Source organism: Parasteatoda tepidariorum, chromosome 2, assembly GCF_043381705.1.
Source record: "Parasteatoda tepidariorum isolate YZ-2023 chromosome 2, CAS_Ptep_4.0, whole genome shotgun sequence".
Lineage (NCBI taxonomy): Eukaryota > Metazoa > Arthropoda > Arachnida > Araneae > Theridiidae > Parasteatoda > Parasteatoda tepidariorum.
In genome coordinates this window covers 31,357,766-31,379,748 of record NC_092205.1, presented here as the reverse complement: position 1 = coordinate 31,379,748, position 21,983 = coordinate 31,357,766, and the positions used below count along the sequence as shown (strand labels likewise).

Here is a 21,983-nt window from a genome sequence, read left to right as displayed (position 1 = left end):
TATATATATATATATAAAGAGAGAGAGAGCCGCCAACACAAGACTCTTAGCCTCTCTCAGAAAGCAATGTTGATTAATGTTTATTACTGTATAAGGTTTTGTAATTAGCCTTATTAACTAGCACTGACACGTTTAAGTAAATACGTATACTGTTGTAATTTTTGTCTTAAATGTGTAAAGTATAAATTTGAATTTTATGTATTCCTTAGGTTTTAAAAGACATTTATTACTTCACTCAATTATTGTAACATATAATGCATGATAACGATATGTAACGCATGTATTCGAGTTTTTAAATTAAACATTTAACTTATCACAATTTTTGAAGTTCATAGTTTTTTTAGGAGGTTTTATCTTGAAATAAACAGTCACTGAGAAACAATATTTACATTCTCTACATTTATTGATAAAAATAGTTTTCATTTTTATCATACTTCAAAAACGATAAGACTTTGACAGTATTTGAGCTCTTTTATTTCTAGAAGAAAGGAAATAATAACTAATAATAAGCAAAGGGTATAATAATAAGCAAAAATAAAATTTTTACTTCAAAGCAAATCAATGTGTATTAAAAAAATATCGATTCAGTTCAATGAAAAAAAAAAGCTATAGCTACAGGAGCAGGAAAAGTTAAAGTACTTAAAAATATTATTTTAGATGATTTTTTCTTACTTCAAATAACTTATTTTATGATTTTGATTTGAACTATGAAATATGTTTAGAAATGGTATTTCTAAATATATAAAGACGGTTTCTTATTTTCAAAGAAATGCCAAAATGGCAGGTATTCTACCATTTAATAATAAAATGTAAATTTAATCTTATTCTTTAATCAATATTCATTGAAATCTTTTACTCAGTTATAGCTTTTCAATAGAAACATTTGTTGTTGTTGTTTCTAATCCCCAAGAGGTCCATCCCAATTAGACCAATTCCATAAGTCCAAAAATGTCCAGGAAGTCTAAAAATAGATGAGGTTTTGAAAAAACCTCGTCGATCTTAAAATCGATACAGTTTGGAATATGCTCGGGCGAAGCCTGAGCAGTCCTACATATAGAAACATTTAATTCAATTGATTGATAATTTTTTTAAGTGTCGAATATATTGGCAAATAATATTTGAAACTATTGAAGACCAAAAATATTTTTATTTCCAATGAGCTGCACAAGTGCGCACACATGAGTAGACCTAGTGCGTTCTCCAGAAGTGGTATCTACTCTTCAGGACCACCACAATTGATGAGATACCGTTGGCCATGTTAATTTGGACGTCTAGTTTCTGCCACACTAGATGGCAGCACCAAGACTCTTATTTGGATGCTAAAAAACCAAAAATATAAAGTTAACTATTTATGGCTTCAAACAATATCCTTCATTTGCCTCCTGTTGAAATTTGAAAAAAGTTTAGGGGAAAGTCGAGTAACGGATACTTTTTAAGGCAAAACATAAGTATAAGTCTTATATTTTTGACTTGTACACGTTAGTGTAAATTTATTATTTGAAGAAGAAACATTTACTCACCGAGCTATGGATTTCCTCTGAAATGCGATTACTAAGACACTCCGTAATATGTTGGTGAATATATTGACTAATATAAATTTAATGATGGGATCGATGGCAAAAATCACTGAGTCTGCTTGCATCATTATCGATGCAAAATATATATTGCAAAACTAAAATTATCTGCTACCCTCACAGTGGTTATCATTGTAAAAACCATGCTTAATCTAACGTGTGTAAACAAAATTAGCACATGTAAGATATATAATAATTTATACACAAAAAATATTGACAAAAGTTTTTTATTTTATTGAAGAAAAAAAATTTCACACTTTTAAACCAATAGACTCAGAGAATAATTGAAATTTAAAAAAAGGCATAAGTCCTTTTGCAGTCCATAAACAACTAATGTTTTTGGAAATTAAGAGTTAAATTTTTAAGCCTTTCGTCTTTTTAAACATTCTATTTCTCAGAAGTTTTGAAAGTCATCTGTTTTCTTTCACATCTGCATCGTTGCTAAAATATGTTGAAGGACATAAAATAAATAGTAATTGACTAAATTTAGGAATTAAAAATATTTCTTTTGTCACTTCTCAGAGAAATATTTTGGGCTTTTTTTTTAAATCTGAGATGAAAAGCAAACTCAGGATCAGTAATATATTTAAAAAAGAAAAAGATTTAGATAAAAATGTATCTACATATATTCTGACTCGTTGTCTTGCTGGAGCTTTTCTGCTACCGGTAGGATTATGGGTAGGATAGGATTAATATAGAAATGCCTATGAAACGAAATATTAGAGTTACATATCGAAAAAAGAAATTTAATTCGGTGCTATCTCTAATAGATTGTTATTTTTGAAGCGAAAATAATTTTTACCTTATGAATTAATTACTTTTTGTCATCTAGTTTTCACAATGTGCTCAGGCTTGTTATTATAAATAATATTGCACTAATTTTTCCTATTAAATTAGATAATTAACTGTTGCTGCATAGATAAACTATCAACCACGGGCTCATAGCATGATTTTTAGCGAAATGGAATCGCTGCAGAAAGCAATTGTAAATAAATGTCCATAAAAATAAATTAATATAATATTATCAGCATTATAATAAAGGACTATTTAATTTTTTTCCAGATCCAAAACAGAAGACACTTATGCAGTACATTTAAAAAAATAGTTTTTCATATTTATTCACTTTTCTACTTTTTATTTTTATATTTATTAATTTGCCTCTGTTTAACTCAATTTATACCTGCAACTCGAGAAAAAGACGATTACTGATAGACAGACACATGAACTATGATCTTAGTGTCAATTGATCGTTTATGTGCAAGAGGGCGTGTAAAAATCGTTTCTCCACATAAGTTGGAATGTCAATTAATTTGAAGTTAATAAATACGTCGTATCGAACTTCGAATTTGTTAAAATATTATTCTTGAGGCATTATCTATCAATATGGTCACCATCTATTATAGCAACTATTTGATTTTTTAAAGCCAACTCTCAATTTTTGCCTATTACCCCAGGCAATCGCAATGACAATCAATCAACTAATTTTCAAATTTTTAACTGCTAAAATCAAAATTAGTATAACTCAAAAGATTACAGGTTCCCAAATTTAGGTGACTTGCTGTATGTAATTTTAATCTCAAGAAATGAAAATTTAAAACACATTTAATGTAATTTTTTTCTTTATGTTAACTTTTCGACCAATTTCGTAATCTAAAATTATGGAGTCTGTATGATGTAGAAATTTGAAAAAATTCCCATCCTTTTAAAAAAATGCTTTTATTCGGATAAGGTATGTTCTTATGTCTTATTTCGCAAATTAAAATATCATTTGGCCTAATTAATGAACATATTTTGGCCTCTGAAGCATTAAGATTGTAATTTAGAAGGTAAAAACTATATTACTAGATCAAAAGTTATTCAAGTATTCCGTTTTTCTAATTTTGTATACTGTATTCTGCGCTACGAAATATTACCAAATTCACAGTTTCACTAACATACATACATAAAGGGTCATGTTTAAAAACTATAAAATAACTCTATGACATAATTTCATTTTTTTTTCAAATGTATTGCACAAGACACTATTGTTGAATTAGAAGAAAATAATTAAGTGTCGCTCTACTTTAATTGATTTTGAACTAGTATTGGATAAACAGCTAAAACCATTACACTCATTATTTTCGCGTTAGTATTAAAAAGAATTTTATTATAAAACTATAAGAAATAACTGAGTAATAAATTACTTTCCGTTTTTTTTGCGCAGGTATCGGAAAAGCTGTTACTACTAGACTAGCTGAATGTGGTGCTGAAGTCGTAGCTATCAGTCGCACTCAGCCAGATTTGGATGAATTGCAAACAATAGTAAGTACAATATCTTTAATTCTACAGTAAAAATAAGCAATGCTACATCGTCAGGTAAGTTGCTATTTAACAATTAATTTCAATGTACAAAGGTTTTTAGAAATATTAAATAACGTATTAAGTATTTGTCTAAAAGTAACGTTTGTTTCAGAATAAGAATATAAAAACGGTATGTTTGGACATCAGAAATTGGGAAACTACAACAGCTGCAATTGAAAGCATCGGACCTATTGATCTATTGGTAAATAATGCAGCGATATTGAAATACAAAGATTTTGGGAACATGACTGAGGAGGACGTAGATGAGTATGGATTTTTATATATGAACGTTATAAGAAACGATAAAAATATGATATGCTTAAGAAAAAAAATCTACTTAACTTCAATGCCATATTAACTTGTGTTCCATATTGGATAAAATTAAGAAATTCGAATGAGATGGCAAATTTAAAATTTTACTTTAGCATTCAGCTTTAGATTTTTATCAAAAAATATATTTCCCAAAACCTTTGAATGTAAGTTAGAAATAAAATATCTGCAATAATCAAGTTCAATTAAAGAGCCAAAACACATTCAAGTTTAGCCTATCTTAGCTCTTTAGCTATCAAACTAAGCGTTGTCTACTCTTATTTCGAAAATGGAGCAAAACGTCAAGTTGGAGAAAAGCCACAGTTTTGTGAAAATGAAAAGCGTTTGTGGTCTAATATTTTAATATTTAAGAATTTACTAAAAGTCGATGACTCGGTGGCATTAAAATATAAATATTATACTAATGACCTCAAAAAAGCAAAAATATTGACTTTCGGTTTTATCTCCAAATCTGCGACATTTTATGGTTCATCATACGGGTGCACGGGAAGTGTTTACTTTGATTCAATTTTCAACTTAATTTTTTGGCTTTTATGTAAAATTTAATATTTTAATCAACTTCAAAATGTTACACCTTTTCGTTTGTCTATTAATAATATCATTGTTTTGTCAGTGAATACTGCTACACTGCAAATCAAAAAGTTTGGAAAGTTGGTCAAATGTGCAACATGGTGTTGCATCTTTAGACTTATGAATATTACACTTAGGATAGCACTCATTTTTGGTTCTTTTCTTCCAGATTTTTGAGTTCATAGAAGTTGGTTATTAATGTATTTAAAGTTTATTTTTTATGAAGTTTTCAAGTTGCTTTTACGTTGTCTGAAATTCAGGATTAAACCACAGTTTAGAGGACCTGTACTTACTGTAAAATTCAATTTGCAGTAAAATATTATACCGTATTAGAGAGATACAGTGATTTTACGGTAATTATTACGGTATATCAGATTTTATGTTCCGTATTATGCTCCAGTAAAAATAGATTTTACTGTTCAAAGTATCGGTACCCTGAGTATTAATACTTTTAACCGTAATTTTGGTCTAGAGATTTTTTACAACTCCGTACTTGATCCGCTATAACTCAAAGAAATTTCATAATGATTTCGAATCTCAAATTATTTAGGCATATTTGATACATAAAAAGTTTACTTATTGAAGGTAGCAAAAATTTCAGAGAAATTTATTTTGCTTACTATCACTTAAAATCACCTGTTGTAAATGCCTTTGATTGATTCAGAGAACAATATTGTTCCGACTTGCAACAAGCATAAATTTTTTTATAAAATTTTTTTTTTTAAAATTTCGTGTTTCATCTGACTGAAAATGAAATGGTATTTCTATAACTAAATTCTATTTTCATAAATACGTACTTTGGTTTTTTTTCTCCATTAAATTCATTAAAATAATTACTATGTAAATAAAATACCAAAAACAATTTCTTAATCGATTGTCTGTAGAAACTGAAATTGTCATCAACCTGGCTGACGTACCTGTTGATATAGACACCAAAAACATATACTGATCGCAAATTTTTCTTCTGGGGGACGCATTTGTCCGAAACTGCATCACTCTCCCTTTCTTCATAAATTCCTTTTAATTATTACTATGTAGTGATAAATAGACATAATATGCTATTTAATTCTTATGTCTGTGAAACTGATTTAATTTCTTCATAGAAAATATGAAAAATATTTACAAATATATATATTTTTGTTTTGCAGAATCTACAACATAAATTTAAAAGCAGTTATAAATATTACACAAGTAAGTACATCAATACAATATGCAAGTAAGCAGTACAATATATGTAAATAAAAAAAACTAAACTCGGCGACACTACAGCCCTTGCGGGCCAAGGCCTACTGTGCCCATCTCATTTTTTTTGACCTTGGCCTCTGAGGTGCAGGAGCAGATGTTCCGGTCAGGTGGTCAGCCGAACGCGGAACCCCCAGTGTTTAGTTCCCAAGCGTGCTTGGTACTCATTTATCGACCCACTGAAGGGATGAAAGGCTGAGTCAGCCTTGCCTGGCCCGAGGCACGACAGCCTTGCCTGGCACAGTCAGCCTGGCCTGGCACCCTTTGGCACGACAGCGCGATGCGCTACCGCTCAGCCACCGGGTGTCATATATGTAAATAGATCAATAAAATTACAATATACAAAGAGAAAAAATTTTGCTAAATTTGCAGCACTGAATGGAAGAAACATTTCTGGTTAAAAAAAAACAGAATTCTGAAAATGAAACCAAAATATACAGTATTTAAACCCTTCATATGGTAACAGTTCATCAGAATTTCTGAGTTTCAAAATTATATTTATTATTACCTCACATTTGGTAAAAATACAAAACTGAAAAGTTAATTTAATCAAATAAATGGTTTCTATACCATGCTCTGAAAAATCATGATAAAACTACGACATTTTACAACATATACCAAATTTTAACAAATATTATAAAACAAATTTATTATTAATTTAGCCAAAATCAGTACCAAGTGCTTCGGTAAAAATAACCATGCTTTTTGGTGTCAGAAGAGCCAGAAATACTGTAAATATTACCATATTCTGATAGTTTTGACTACATTTTTTTTCTCAGGGTATTTATGAGTTTTTAATATATAGTAAAATACTCCTATTGAAGTATTTTAAAATTTATATAGCGGGAAAAAATAGTTATTTAACCCAAAAAAGTAAATTGTTGCAGTAAATAAGCTTCAATTATCAGCTAAAATGATCTATTTAAAACTATCTATTTTAGATTGTTGTGAATGGCATGAAAGAGCGAGGAGTAGGTGGATCCATTGTAAATGTATCCAGCATAGGAAGTTTTAAATGCATGGGTAGTGTCGGCATATATGGCTCAAGCAAAAGTGCTGTAGATCAACTAACAAGATGTATGGCAACCGAGTATGGCCCTCACAATGTAAGATGTATCCTATCACATCATTTAATTTAGCATACATTTAAATATAAAACACTCTGCTTTTTATACAAATGCTTCTTTCTATAGATCAGAGTGAATGTTGTAAATCCAACGGCTATACGCACGAACATGGCAGCTCAAGTATTTGAAGAAGGTAATGAAATGGGAAAGACATTAGCAGAAAGGACACCACTAAAGAGATTAGGAGGTAGGAAAATAACATGTTATTTTGTGATTAATTTATTACAAAATAACATTTTTGTTAATAAGCAAAAACGTTTTAACTGGACCTCTAAGAGTGGGTAAATTATAATTTCTACTTGCCAAAATATCTGACCTTGTCTTCATTAAGCATGAAACAGTGTTTTTGTTTCTAATGCCAGTTGCCAATACCAGCAAGCCTATTTGGTGAAACCATGCGAATTTTTAGGCAGAGGGTGCATTTTTTTGTTTTTCTGCGATGCCATCTATGGCCAAAAATACAACTTTAGCCACACACGTCACAGTCTGTTTTAAAAGGCGGATCCATTCATACATCCATTCACTCATCTAATTCTTAATTTTGATGCCAATGATAATCCATTCAATAGTAATTTTTACCTGAATCTAAAAACAATCAATCTCAAATTCAGTACATTCAGAGGTATGGATTTACTATGGGAACTTGGAGGGCTTTATGATCCAACTGATTCAACGTGCACCAATTACCATTTACTACACGGGGAGTTTTCGAACTCACGACCAAATTATGTAGTATTGCAAATGACTCTACCTTTCTTGTAACCGGGCAGCAAGAAAAATTTCTGGAAAACCCCTGATCATTTTGAGCTTTATTTTTAATAGTACAAAAACTACATAGAAAATTGCTCGAAACTTTTTACGTCAATAAGATATTCAAATAAGACTTTTTTTCATTAGTTTCCAAATATGATTCGTAACAAAATTAAGAAAAAAAATATTTATTTTTCCCTCATGCGCAGTATTAAAAAAAAATTCTTTTAAATACTCATATCTTTAGAAACGAATTTTTTTTAAATTTTTAAATTGCTCCAAAAATTATTTTAACTTTACTGAATATTTTTGAAGTTATAGCAAAAAAATAAAAAAACGTAAGACAAAAAATTAGTTCTTTTTGATAAAAGTGTTCATATCTCTATAAATATTTAAGCTAGAATTACAAAATTTTCATCAGTTGTAACAAGCTTATAACAAGCTTATTGCTTGATTTTCTGGCACAGGGTGTTTAAAATCACTAATTTTCCTTCGTAATTTATCATCAGCCCTCAAACCTCTGAAAACTTTAAACTTTATTGAAAAGTATGAAAAATCACATGAACTAAACAACTCTAAAGTTATAAAATAATCCTCTGAGTATTTCTTGAGAAATTTCAAAAAGTGAAATTATCTCTTCCATTATTTTAGGGCAGTGTTTGTCTTGCAAATAATTATATGTCAATATTTTTCATTGAGTAGGAAGGAAAAATGCAACTTCACGTGAATTGATTGTCTCTCATCAGTTCCCTTTCAGAAACTATGATAAGACTATTTTTTCCTTTTTATAATATTGGAGTGAGATAATATATTTAATGTGTGATATTTTATTTTACTTATCATTCTTTTATTACTTTCTTAAATGGCGAACGTAACTAAAGTATTTGTCATGCATTATAATAATTTGTCACGCATGCTTTGTGAATAGAATTGGAGTCTTAAGGTTACGTGGTTTCACCACCCTCCTCACTTTCCCCTCTCCGTTTCATTGTTTTCTAGAAATCTTACTTTTTCTCAACGACTGTTTATCCCAACTTCTTACTATCACGTACTGCCGTGGAAAAAAAGCAAGATTTACCGAAACCATGAGATAAAAAGTGTGGAGATGAAGAAATTACTTAACCCTGAGACGTCTATTTTATTTACAACGAACATAGGCCTTTCCCAATATTAACTTTGACTCATTTTAGTGCATGTGGTCATTTAGTAAGATATCAAGTGGTTTTTGAATATCAAACGGTCGAGAGTCTGGGATTTTAAAGAGCCTGGCATGCATACTCAATCACTCAACATAACATGATTTATTAAATGCCTAATGAAGGCCTTAAATGAAAAGATAACTAATTGAGTGGTTTTTTAGAAATACTAATTCAGTTGTAAGTCAAACAATCTGTGTACCAAACTTGTAAAAATTGAAATTATTTCTTGAGATAAAATTGCTAAAGAGCTTTTCCTTTCTCATAGCACTGCTGCATCTTTTTAAATGATTGTACTCATTGAGTTAATGTTTCGGGTTTTAAACAGAGATGAAATATTTTCTTTCTAATAATTCAATTTTGCGGTAACAAAACACATGTATCTTTTTTTCTGTTTCCAGAGGTTGATGACGTAGCCTACCCGATCCTGTTCTTATTGAGTGACTATGCGTCCTTAATTACTGGAATCAGAATGCCTATTGATGGAGGAATCACCAACGTTTTCTAGGATAATTTTCTTCAGTGTGTATCAATATTGTTGATACTATACTCGCTCTTTCTTTAAAATGCACTTCGAGTTCAAATGTTAGTGTAATATTTTTGTAAAAAAAGCACATTATAAGTTAATTCTTTTTTTAATGAAATTATAACTCAGATAGGTGGCAGTTGAGTGACGCAATTTTATTAAAAATTAATCATACCTTTATTTAATTATTTTACACTTTATTTATACTTTTGATGTCGTGTTTATATATTTATTATGATTGTAATTAATCATCTAATAAAAATCATTCTTCAACAATGTGTTTAAATATAATATTTATATTTAAGTATAAGCATTTCCAATTCTTTTTATTTATTGCTTTTTAACTTTTAAACCAATAGATGGAATTCTGCAGAGTAAAAGGCAATTAATATACATTACAGAAAAACACGACAAATATGAAGTCAGTTGCTAAGAAATCAGTAATAAAGAAATAATACGTTTGATTGAAATGACTCGAAATATTACAAAAACAAGCTAAATCAAAAACAACGTAAGTAATGAAAAAAGTTTTATTTGAAGACGTGTAGCGATCGACGTGTGTTTTATTCACGTCTACTTATTATAAGATAAGCTCTATATTTCTTCAGAACTTAGAAAATGTTTTAAGGAATGTAAAAAAAAATTCGGTAGTTTGTCGTTACAAAACATATTGATATTTCTAAGGAATAGCTTTTAAACTATTGCCCGATGGTAAAGAAACAACTTTAAAAATAAAGCGTAATATCACTCTATAAATGCACTTATTTTGATGTGTTTAAGTTTTTGCGGCTTCCAAACTTTGCATTAACGCAGTCAAATATTACCAAAGCAATATTTATTCAAACAGTTTTTTTTAAGTACTAATGAGATTTTTTAAATTGGAACCAATTCTATTAGGATTTTCCTTTCCTTATAAAAATACATACTTTAATGCGCTACTGAAAAATATCTATACCATATAAAACAAATTTTGGACGACTTTTTAGTTTAGTAGGGGGAAATAGTAGGGTAGTTTAAGGGAAGATTTTTTTTTGGAGTAAATGATTTATATTGCTGTATAGAAAAGTGTTTTAGTTTGCGTAATTTGCTCTAAAGTTTCAACACAACCGCAGAATATAAAACTAACATGGGAATCCCAAACCATGGAATCCCAACCATGGAAACCATAGGAATCCCAATCTACAAAATTTTAGGAATCCTATATCATAATTGTAGCTGCCCCCCCCCCTGCAAACAAATATGATGCAAGTCAAAAAAGAGAAGCCAAATTATCTAAAAAATCGTTTCGGAACTAAAATTCTATGGCTTGGGCGGAAAATATCACGCGCAGTGTTTGTTGAGTGAATGTGGATAACCATATAGCGAAGCACAAAGTTTTTAAACTACTTTTCCTTAATACAGTATCATCTCTATAAAGCAAAGTAATTAATAATAAATATTGCAACATAAACAAAGAAACGTGACTTCTTGTATCACAGAAACACACAACTATTGTAAAAATTGCTCATCTTCTGTACAAGCATTTGTAATTGTTGTATATTTAATATATATNAGGTTTATATATATATATATATATATTGTATATTCAATATATATATTGTATATATATATATATTGTTTTTGTCTAATTTTTCAAATAAAGTTTAACCTGCTTTGTTTTTCTAAGTAGCCTTTTCAGTTTACATGTTAACAGTTTGCCGGATATTCCAGCTTTCAAAATTATAGTTCTTATTACCACACATTTAATGAAAAATACAAAACTAAGAAGTAGATTTAACCAAATAAATGATTCTTAAGTCATGCTCTAGAGTATCATAATAAAATTGCCAAATTTTACCGCATTTACCAAATTTTACCATATTTACCAAATTTTATCACATATTAGGAGACCATATTTTAGCGTTAGTTTTACTAAAATTGTTCCTAAACAGCTTCGTTAAAAAGTACCTAGCTACTTGTTTTTCCTACAGAGCCAGAAACACGGTAAATATTACCATATTCCGTTAGCCTCGACTATACTTTTTTCTCAGTGTACTGTACTAATGTTGTAGAGATAAATAATAAGGAATATAGTTTCTACAAAGATAAGATATAAAGATTCTCGTAAAATATATGATTAAACACAAATAATCAAGTCAAACAATTATTAAATGTAAAATATTTTTTTTCTTCCATAAAATGTGTAGTTTTCTCAAAGTAACATACTAACGTCCAGTCAAAGAAAAACATGCATCTAATAGATACGGGGGAAAATGAAAGATGCCCAAATATTTTACATCAAAAACAGGGATCGGTACTTCTTTTCATTTTACGAATAGAAAAGACAAAATGCTGATTGTAACCCGCCTCTAAACTAAAGAAGAGTTCTTCTCGTAAAACTGATTATGGAATACATTAGACAGTAGGAGTCCAAACTTTTACTGTATTATTGCATAAGGAGATCATTTACTAAGAAAATAATTTTTTACAAGGCCATTTTTCTCAAACTTATTACGTAAGGAAAGTAGTGTTCAAGCTATGAGCTCAGGAGGTAAATTCGGCTTGTGTTTTTTGAGAAGAGAAACGTATAATGAGCTGATTCATTTATGTTTTTTCTTAAAGCTCAAAATCGAAATGGCAAACTTTCTACAATAACTAATCGGAAATTATATAGCACTGTTTGATGTTTAAAGCAATAAGTTCGGCTTACTTTTAGATGATGTAATATAATACCGTAAATAAATAAAACTACTGAAGTATCTAATAACTGTTTCAACTTCCATGCAGAAAAACACATTATAACTTTTAATTTTAGAATTCAAACCATATTTTAAGTAGTTGCATTGACACAATGTGTATAGCTCTATTTTAGGAAATGCAAAAAATTGAATTAAATCAGCTTTAATGATGATTGCTAAGAACCATATCATCATTTGGATACCGTGAACAAGAAATATAGGTATTTTTAAATTTAGTTTAAATATAGATATTTTCGATTGATTTGAGAGGAAAACGTTAATCCCATTCTACGCATGTCGATAAGTATATGAAATAAAATTCGTTGTTCCATCGAATTGTTTGATTAAAAGTGCCAATTTCTTTCGCATTTAGCTTTTTATTGTCAGTACGGTGAATATGCTGTAAGTAAATAACCATAAAAACATTAAAGGAATCGAGGTACGAAACATTCCTTTTCGAGTACAATGCAAAAAATTCCGGCTCAATTATGGTATAAATAACCGCCACTTTGGGAGCATTATTTAGAACAACATTATTAAAAGACCACTTTGCGGTATAATTCATTTTTTCCATAAAATATTATACCGTAATTTTAACTGTAATTATTTTATTAGAGTGATTCAGCTATTTTATGGTAATCATTACTTAAAGAACTACGAATCAGATTTTTTTTGTTCCGTAACATGTTCCGGCATAAATGAATTTTATGGTTAAAAATAATGGTATCCGGCAGGTTTTTTTTTTTTTTTTTTTTTTTTTTTTTTTTTGTTTTTGAAATTTGTTCCGGAATTTTTTGCAGCGAATACTTTAAATGAACATTTTCTCCACATGCTTACATGTCAGAGTTATTGTGCTACGAAATAAATCCTTTGGAATTTATATTTGAAATAAAAATAAGGTGTTAGAGATTAAGTACGCGAAAAATTAGTTGCTTACGAACTTTAGTTTATAATTTAGTATTTAAATTCCTCAAAATGCGTAGTTACGAGAAATATTGTCAAGATCATGATAGTATAAAATAGATTTAACAAAATAAAATTTTCTAATCTAAGTTGAAAGGGACAAGTTTTAAAAACTATTATTTTTTAATAATTTTAATTTAAATGCATTGTTGCGCAGTGCATTGTGCATTTTGCTCGCAAACCACTTTACTCACTAAGTGGATGAAATTAATCATACTAATTTAAAATCCACCTTAATAAACTAATCGTTTTAATTCAAGAAGGTACGGCGGAATCAGATTTCAATGTAAGTCAGAAGCAGAAAATACAATACAGAAAATACAATCGATACTAAGTTACGCGAGTGTTTTCTATTTAGCTATTATCAAGTTTTTCGAACCATTTTAAAACTATATTTCGCAATAAAATTTCTTTGTAACTTAAATTTGTAAAGACGTGTTAAAATATTGCCGTTTTTTTAAACTGAACACAAAAGTTTATAGATTTTCAGTAACCGTAACAATATAGATGTGACTCTATAAATTGAATTGTTAAATCGATATTGTAAAAAAAATTGCCAGCATTGTGAAAACTACAGCAGCCATGAAAACTTAATAAATATTACAAATTTGTATTGAATAATTTTATTTAGTATTGAACACCATGCGTCAAATAAATCATGCGAGTCTTATTTGAGCTTGACGAAGAAAGATGCTACTTTGGTTTTAACTATATCATCATAAAGCTTGATATATAAGGCTAGTTTTTCAAAAGTATTTGTTAGTTAACTAAAATTTTTATTCACTGTTATGACTGTTTATGTTGCGTTATGTAACTGTTTGTGAATCTGGTAACAAATCCTCTAAATCAAATTTCGCACAGTGTTTTCTATACTATCATGATGTTCCAAGCTCTGAAACAAAAATATCATAACTCAGTGAAGAAATATTTGAAGCCATAGCTTTTCTACAAATATTGAGGTTTATGTATACAGAAGTTTTAAAGAAGCGATTAGGACAGTTTGGGGATTCATTCTGGCGTTATATTGACAACTATGAGGATTTTTTATGATTCTTATTAATTTTCTGAAGGAAAAAACCCATGCCTCAAAATACCGGAAAAAACTGACCTCAAAATTTAGTTCGGCAAAAATTCCGATCTATGTTCGTAATATCTGACAGTGGAAATCAACATTTAACTAAAACTTGAATTGGCACAAACATTGATGTTTTACAGCAGTTTTGGGATTCAAGAAGCGGGGAGAGTTGTTTAGAGATTCATTCTAGTTTTGTAACTATGATGATTTTTTTTTTATGATTCTACTTAGTTTTCTGAAAGCGAAATTTTAAACCTATCAGGGCCTTAATATTTAATTTTACTTGATAAATCTAACCTCAAAATGTGATTCTGAGATGAATATCAATTCATATTTGTAATATCTGATAATGGAAATTAACATTTAGCTAAAATTTAAGCTTGCACCAGGTCTTTGCTTGAAGAAAGTATAGATGCAAAATTATTCGTTTTCTTAAGGATTGTTCATAACATGAATCCCAAGATTCAAATTCAATCTCAAAACGCCAAACGGTTAAATTTCCTTGGAATTGCCACAATGCATATTTTAGTTATGGCCGGAATAGTTACAAGCAAACGTAAGAAGTGCAAGTTATGGGTACTATTTTTATTGTTTCACGTATGTAAAATTTTGAGGCTCTCTAAATTTTTTTTCTGTATATTTAAAGGTAAAAAGATTACGTCTGATGATTTTTATATTAGCTTGGCGTGCTCCGACATTGTCACAGTTGTTCTCTGGTGGAATGTTTTTTTACATAGGAAGGAAATTTGTAAATTGGCTTCATACCTCGGTAATTTAGCCTTGGGGCTTAGTTCAAGCAAGATTTTATTTGTTTTCTACCTAACGATGCTTCTTTTTTATCCCCCTTTACCGTATTTAGTTGCAAAGCTTACTTACTTAAATAATAACATAACCCAGTCTTGTTATCATTTTAATCTTAACGAAGGCAAGATACAATTTCTGTTAATTGCTGTCTTTATAGATTCAATACCGTTCTCTCTGGATTTGGGAATTTATTTTGCAATAGCTTTTTTATTTAATCTTTTTTGCTTTGCAATTATTGATTCACTGAAGATGATTACCAGAAACTACCATACAAGCTGCAAATACCAATCTGGGTTACTATTAGAGAAGATTATGGACGCAGTGATGAAATTGGAGAGCCTCATGTCATTCCCGATCTTTTGCGTGTTATGTCGAATCGGTCACCATTTTCTAACTCTCATAATATTTATGTTGAATACTAATGAAATGGGTCATTCGCTTACAGCCTTTCAGATAATGGACTTTCAAATGTTGGTTTGGCTTTTTGTAACCATCTTTATGGCTGATTATGTACAAAGGCGTAGCCGTGTTTTATTGGATAAATTTTATTCAGATAATGAAATTCGTAAGGAAACAGGATTAAACTATTTTTCGTATAAGAAGATGAAAAACTATGGCTATTTGACAGCTTGGAATATGTTTTACCTGAACAGAACACTGTTGTTATCTGCTTTTGCTACAGCCGTGACCTATGGAATTATTGTTCGGCAGTTAAAAGCGTAGCTGAATTAAAAAATGTTAAGATTATACTAAGTGTTTTAAGATATTGACATGAACAATGATTTCACCCTATCGAGGAAAAGACGGAAGTGACAGAAATGTACATTCTGCTTAGGGTACTAGGTGGTGCTTCCTCTCCAAGTCCTAAAAGTATTAACAAAATTCTTGAATAGATTGCACAGCTAAACGAACTGAGTGAACGAACCGAGAAAACTAATTGAACTTTAAAAACATTCATTGAACTGAGAATACTTCAAAACACTGTTGCTATCTGGCAGCCATAACCTATGGAATTATAGTTCAACAATTATAGATACAGCTGAATTAAAAATATATTAAGGTTACTCGAAGTGTCTTAAAAAAATAAAATCAACAATGATTTCAACCAATCGAGGAAAAAACGGAAGTGATAGAAATGTACGTTCTGCTTAGGGAACTAGGTGATACTTTCTGACCAAGTCTTAAAAGATTAGATTAGAAGAAAAGATTAGATAGAATAGATTGCGTCTCTAAATGAAAAAACTAACTAAAACTTTTTTTAATGCAAGCGCCATTTAAATGTTAGCAAGAAGTAAAAGGGATTCTTTATTAACAACAAGCCGTACAAATATTTCTTATTATATAGCAGACAACAAAAGAAAATTTTGTAGAATTTTTCATATTTATTGGCGCCCTCTTTCGACCAATTCTCAACGAAATGCGTAGCTCCAGTATAATGTTAAATTTCTTTTTTACGATTTTGAAACCATGCAAGTTGCAAATGGTTAAAATCTGGTATAGATTTGTATTAATAATTTTGTATTAATAATAATTTCGTATTAATTTTGTATTAGTAATAATTTTGTATTAATATTATTGTATCAATATAGACAAAGCAAAATATATCAATACAATAGTGTAAGGAGCACTCAAAAAATTTTATAAAAAAATTACAACAAATAAAATAGAACACAATAAGTAAAAATATCACGTAAAAACAGAAAATAAAATGTAAAGAAAAAACAGAATAAAACATGAAATGAAATAAAAAAAGCGAGTAGCGAATACAAATGAACTTACATGTGCGGGAAATTTTTTAAAAATGATTTAAAATATTTTCGTAACAAGATTGCCATATTGCAAAAAATGAAAACAAAAGCGCAAATTGATATAAAAGCGTAACTAGAGGATTTTTGTATTAAAGTGCGTTCTTACTGCATTACTGAAGTGCGTTTGATTTGTTAGTTACCAAGGATGGGCCCGAAATGGATGTGCGCAAGGTAATATTGTACGGGATAATTTAACGAAGTTGACAATTGATAATTATAGAGAATAAATATTTAAGAAAAAAATTATAAAATAGCAAAGAGAAAGAAACGTGAATTGCCTGTTTTGCACATAATTTTAGCCACGGATTTGCGCGAAATGGATTTGCACATGGAAAAATTATATAAATTAACAAAGAAATTTTTTAGTAAACATTTTAGCCACGGAATTACCCGAAATGGATTTTCACATGGAGAAATTATAAATTTAACAAAGAAATTTTTATAGTAAATAATTTTTGCCACGGATTTAAGCCGAAATGGACTTGCACATGGAAACTTTATATAAATCAACAGAGAAATTGTTTAGTAAATAAATACATCCACAATAATATACGATTAACTCAATGATTTTATATAGAATTTTATTACTTTAGTAGGGCATCCTCATATATATATATATATATATATATATATATATATATATATAATTTCGCTGGTCAATAAAATACCCACAGTGGTAGATGGATCCTTGGGTAGGATCCTTTTGCCATCAGGCGAACCGTGGATGGTTTTCTTGTTTCTCTTCTCGATGTAACGTGAATGAATATATGCCTCCACGAATGAATGCCTATCACGAAGGCGAATTTCCCCACTCTTGATTTAGAAGTTCCCTTGTCTTCTGACTTAAATTCTAAATTACAAGGCTATGGAGTTGAACTATGGAGTAGTCGTACACTCAAAATTGGGTCGGCTGCTCAACGATAGTTATAAAATAAAACATAGCTCAATGAGTTTTTTGGAAGACCGATACCTATAAATATGTAACTCATTGCACTACACGGAAAAAACACAGTTATTAACCTGCAACTATAACTTTTGAATAGCATTTTTGTGCAATAAATTAATTAATTTAACTGGTGTTACATTGGCATATTTTAAAACTCCAGCAACAAGAAACTGTGTACAGTGAGCGAAGTTAAAAAAAGAAATCAGCTCAAAAATCTAATGATAGAATTTTTACGCTAATTACAATCTTAAAATTTCAAAGAGCTAATTTTAAATATGCTAAAATATTTATACAGATGACATTATGAGATAAGACAAACATATACTTTCTCTGAATTAACACCACACCCGCAACACCCTTTTATTCGACAAATTCTAATTCTCAATATATGATCCCAGAAGTTTAGATAGGAAAGCAGTCAAAAGTTAAGCCTGCTTAACGTTAATTTCAATTATTTTAACGCTGAGCAATACAGAAAAATTGCATTTTCGAAGTTCTCTTTTTGAGGATTAATTTTACCGAATCTGTTCAGATATTAAACAGCGAAAATGATTTAAAATTTTGTACAAGTAATAGTTCTTATATTTTTAAACCATAAGCAAAGCAAGTGAAAAAAAAAATAAATAATCATTGCGTGAGAAAATTATTTGATTATCTTAAATAATTACAGAGATAAGGTGAAACATGCAAGAAGTGAAAGTTACATTTAAGAAAGCAAAATTTCGACAGCTTTCATCCTCAAACTATTTTCACAATACTTCACAGTTCCTGACAGCGAAGCCAATAGTTCCAGCTTCGAATCTCGCTCTGGGCTATGGATGTTTCCCGCTCTGTGTGGTCCTCTGTTGTATGTTGTGTGTATTCAGCCTACCCTATGAATGGGTCTGAGTAGCACCTCTTAGAAGAGAGAAGGTCTCAGTACGGATCAATTTAGTAGTCCGACATAATAAGCTTAAACTGAGCTGTTGTGGTTTTACGAAAGATGTCATTACGCTTGTACTAGTATCAAATTTCTTGCTTATGGTAATCCGTGGTGAGGCCTTCTCTCTTATAGGAGTTATTGGGCAGTGGTAATATGGCGGGGGTAACGGACTACTAACGTATCAAATTTCTTGCTTATGGTAACCCGTGCTTAGGCCTTCTCTTTTATAAGAGTTATTGGTCTATGCGACTCACCACTTTAGACTTTGCTTTCATAAATATTTTGGCATTGAGGTTTGTCCTTCGATTTCTTCATCAAGACTGCATCTTAGTGGGTTAAATTAAGATCTTTGGATGAAAAGTTATTTAGATAGTTACTTTCCAATTTTGCGTACTGTGGTGCTCAAAAGTTTGAAAAGAAAAAAAAGTAATAATTTTTACATTTTGGAGAGGGCTTACAAAGTTGATTAATGAAATATAAATCTATTTTCGTTGCAATTTAATTCAGAAAAAGAATCAGAAACTTGGTGGGCAAAATTGTCTGATAAATTTGAGAAATTTTTCCCATTAGATGTTTGCCATTGAATATGCCTCTTTAAGTTTATTTTTAAGAAATTTTACCTTTGCCAAGATAAAAGACAAAAAAATTTACATGCGAAGATTTGAAAAAAAAAATATTATTTCATTTTATTAGTTTTAAATGTACTTAGTTTTAATTTTATTTAGATGCACTTTGAAGGATTCTCGTTATAAAATTTTAGTTGATAGTAATCAAAAACAATAATGAGAAAAAAAGAGAGCATAAATGCCATACAGAATATTAATGCACAGTTTGAAAATTATTCTGAGGAATCTTCAAAAGAAGAATTAACTGTGTGAAATAATTTTAAAAGCAAAAATAGAGTTTTCAAAACATTGGTCTGAAAAATGTTGGATTTTTTATTTTTTATTTCAGGTAAAAAGGAGCGTTTTACGAACTATTTTTATCTTTAGTTTTCAGATATTTTCATTGTTGTCTCATAAACTTACTCCAAGCAATGAACCTTACACTTCCTGTTTGCAAGTTCAAGTAAATTACATCGATGTTAATGTTTTGTATTTCAATCGATCTTTTTGAAGTGAAACTTCTAATGCGACTTCTAACAAGGTTGCGTTAAACATTTAACGCAACGATAAATAAAACAAAACATTAATAACAAGAAAAAGTCGCTTGGTTGCCTAGCAACCAGCTAGAGTTTCAGTTATTACATCAGCAGACGATTTAAAACAATTATTCAAGCTAACTGTTTATTGATGACGGAACATCTTTATTGCCACTATCCACTGCAGGTTCACAAGCTCTGGCAGACGTTACTGGTGAAGAAATTGATTATTGTGAGCGTCCTGTGATCCTTGCAGGAGATTTTAATGTGAATTTCTCGTTACCTGAAGCTTAAACATTATTAACCTTCCTTAAAGACAAATTTGGATTGGAAATGATAAATGGTAGGAATGATCCTACAGCCAAAGGGGGAACTACCATTCATACAGTTTTTGCAAGAAATATTACAAAAATAGATTTCAAACATTTCGTATCTTACGTTAGTTATCATAATCCCATAGTAAATGTTATAGATTTGGATATTTCTCCACTCGAAAATTATAATTAAAAGATGCGATCAATTGTGAATAGTAAGCAATGTTAATAAAGTTTGTCTTAAAGAAACAATATGATTTCACTAAAAATCACTTTCTACCCCTTCCTATTTTCATTTCCACATTACGAAGTTTCACTTATTGAGCGCGGAGGGACTCCACGCACTATTTTTTTCTCTCCATCCGAACTGGTTTAGTCATGCTTAGAAACATCATCATTTATATCATTAGTCGTTTTGACCCTAAGTGGTGATAGGAAGGCAAAGTAATAACAAAAATTTTGATCATATTCTTATATATAGCACAAATAGTAATAGCACGAAAACTTATCAACTATTATTATGAGTTTCACGGATCAAAGTTGTTAAAACACTTAAATTACTTGCTTAGCATTCACGTTGTAAATAACGAATTCTCTCACTGATAAATTATCTCTAGATGAAAAAACTTTTGCCTTTGTTTTACCAACATGAAAATTTTAAACCATTGTCATTTACAGAGCACTCAAAGCACAATGAGTAACTCTTTTTTGCCACGCAGTCCCGCAGTGGACTGATCCTAAACAAACGGTTCCCAGTAGAACACCGAAGTCAAGCATCACTGGCTGTCGTCATTAAGACGAAGGGTGACCACTTAGATCAGCGTACGTAAGGACCGAGGCTGCGTGGTATCTGTCTTCGTTAAACTGATCTACCGCAAAGTGCTCGACTTCGCTCGCAGGTCGTCAGGCTACTAAAGAGCAGGAGCCCATTCCCTCTGCGGAAGATCAAAATTGTGAAGGCATGTCTTCGGATCATCCTCGGGTATGTTTCCAAGACCATCGTCTATAGCCCATTGAGCAGCTCTTGTGCGACGCAAATAAAATACCTATCTGTTCTTGCCACACAAGCTTTTTTAAAACGGGCAAATATTTTTGAGTAACTTCACTGAGCAAAATACCTCAGATGACAGTATTTTAAGCAGTACAAAAATTCTTAAAATAAATCTCTTTGATTTAGCTTTTTTGCTATTAAAATTTATTTTCATTTTAAGTTTAGTCGATTTTTTTTGCTGTAATTAACTTCTAGCCGGAAAACTAGAAAGCTATTGTTTTAGTAAAATAGTTTACACTATGTTAGGCGTAGAACAAAACAAATAACTTCATAAAAGAGCCACATAAGGAGAACAAAAATTATTTCAAATAATGTATGGTTATTTAATATTAACTTTGCGTTTAATAGATCTTTCTTCAATTAGCATATAAATATATCTATATCTATATCTATCTATATATATATATATATAAAAAACAGTATATTAAATAGTTTAATTTATACATAATTTTTGCTACGTCCTGTACAGGGTGCGTAGCCAAATCTTTCAACAAAAAATAAGCACCTTTTAAGTACTTTACAAGCACTCAAAAGATATTTTTAATCACCTGCCAAAAAAAGTCATAATTAGGATTTGTGCAGCAATA

The 21,983-nt window shown here is 30.1% G+C and overlaps 1 protein-coding gene across 1 annotated transcript in view; it reads left to right on the top strand.

The window, feature by feature from the left end:
* Positions 1-21,983, top strand: part of LOC107444828 (uncharacterized short-chain type dehydrogenase/reductase y4vI) — a 60,927-nt gene that overhangs the window by 20,956 nt on the left and 17,988 nt on the right. Inside the window, exons 9-14 of the mRNA XM_071188072.1 lie at positions 3,778-3,875; positions 4,027-4,181; positions 5,963-6,005; positions 6,998-7,162; positions 7,250-7,370; positions 9,531-9,631. Of these exons, the coding sequence (XP_071044173.1) occupies positions 3,778-3,875; positions 4,027-4,181; positions 5,963-6,005; positions 6,998-7,162; positions 7,250-7,370; positions 9,531-9,631 (683 nt within the window). The remainder of the gene's footprint in view (positions 1-3,777; positions 3,876-4,026; positions 4,182-5,962; positions 6,006-6,997; positions 7,163-7,249; positions 7,371-9,530; positions 9,632-21,983) is intronic.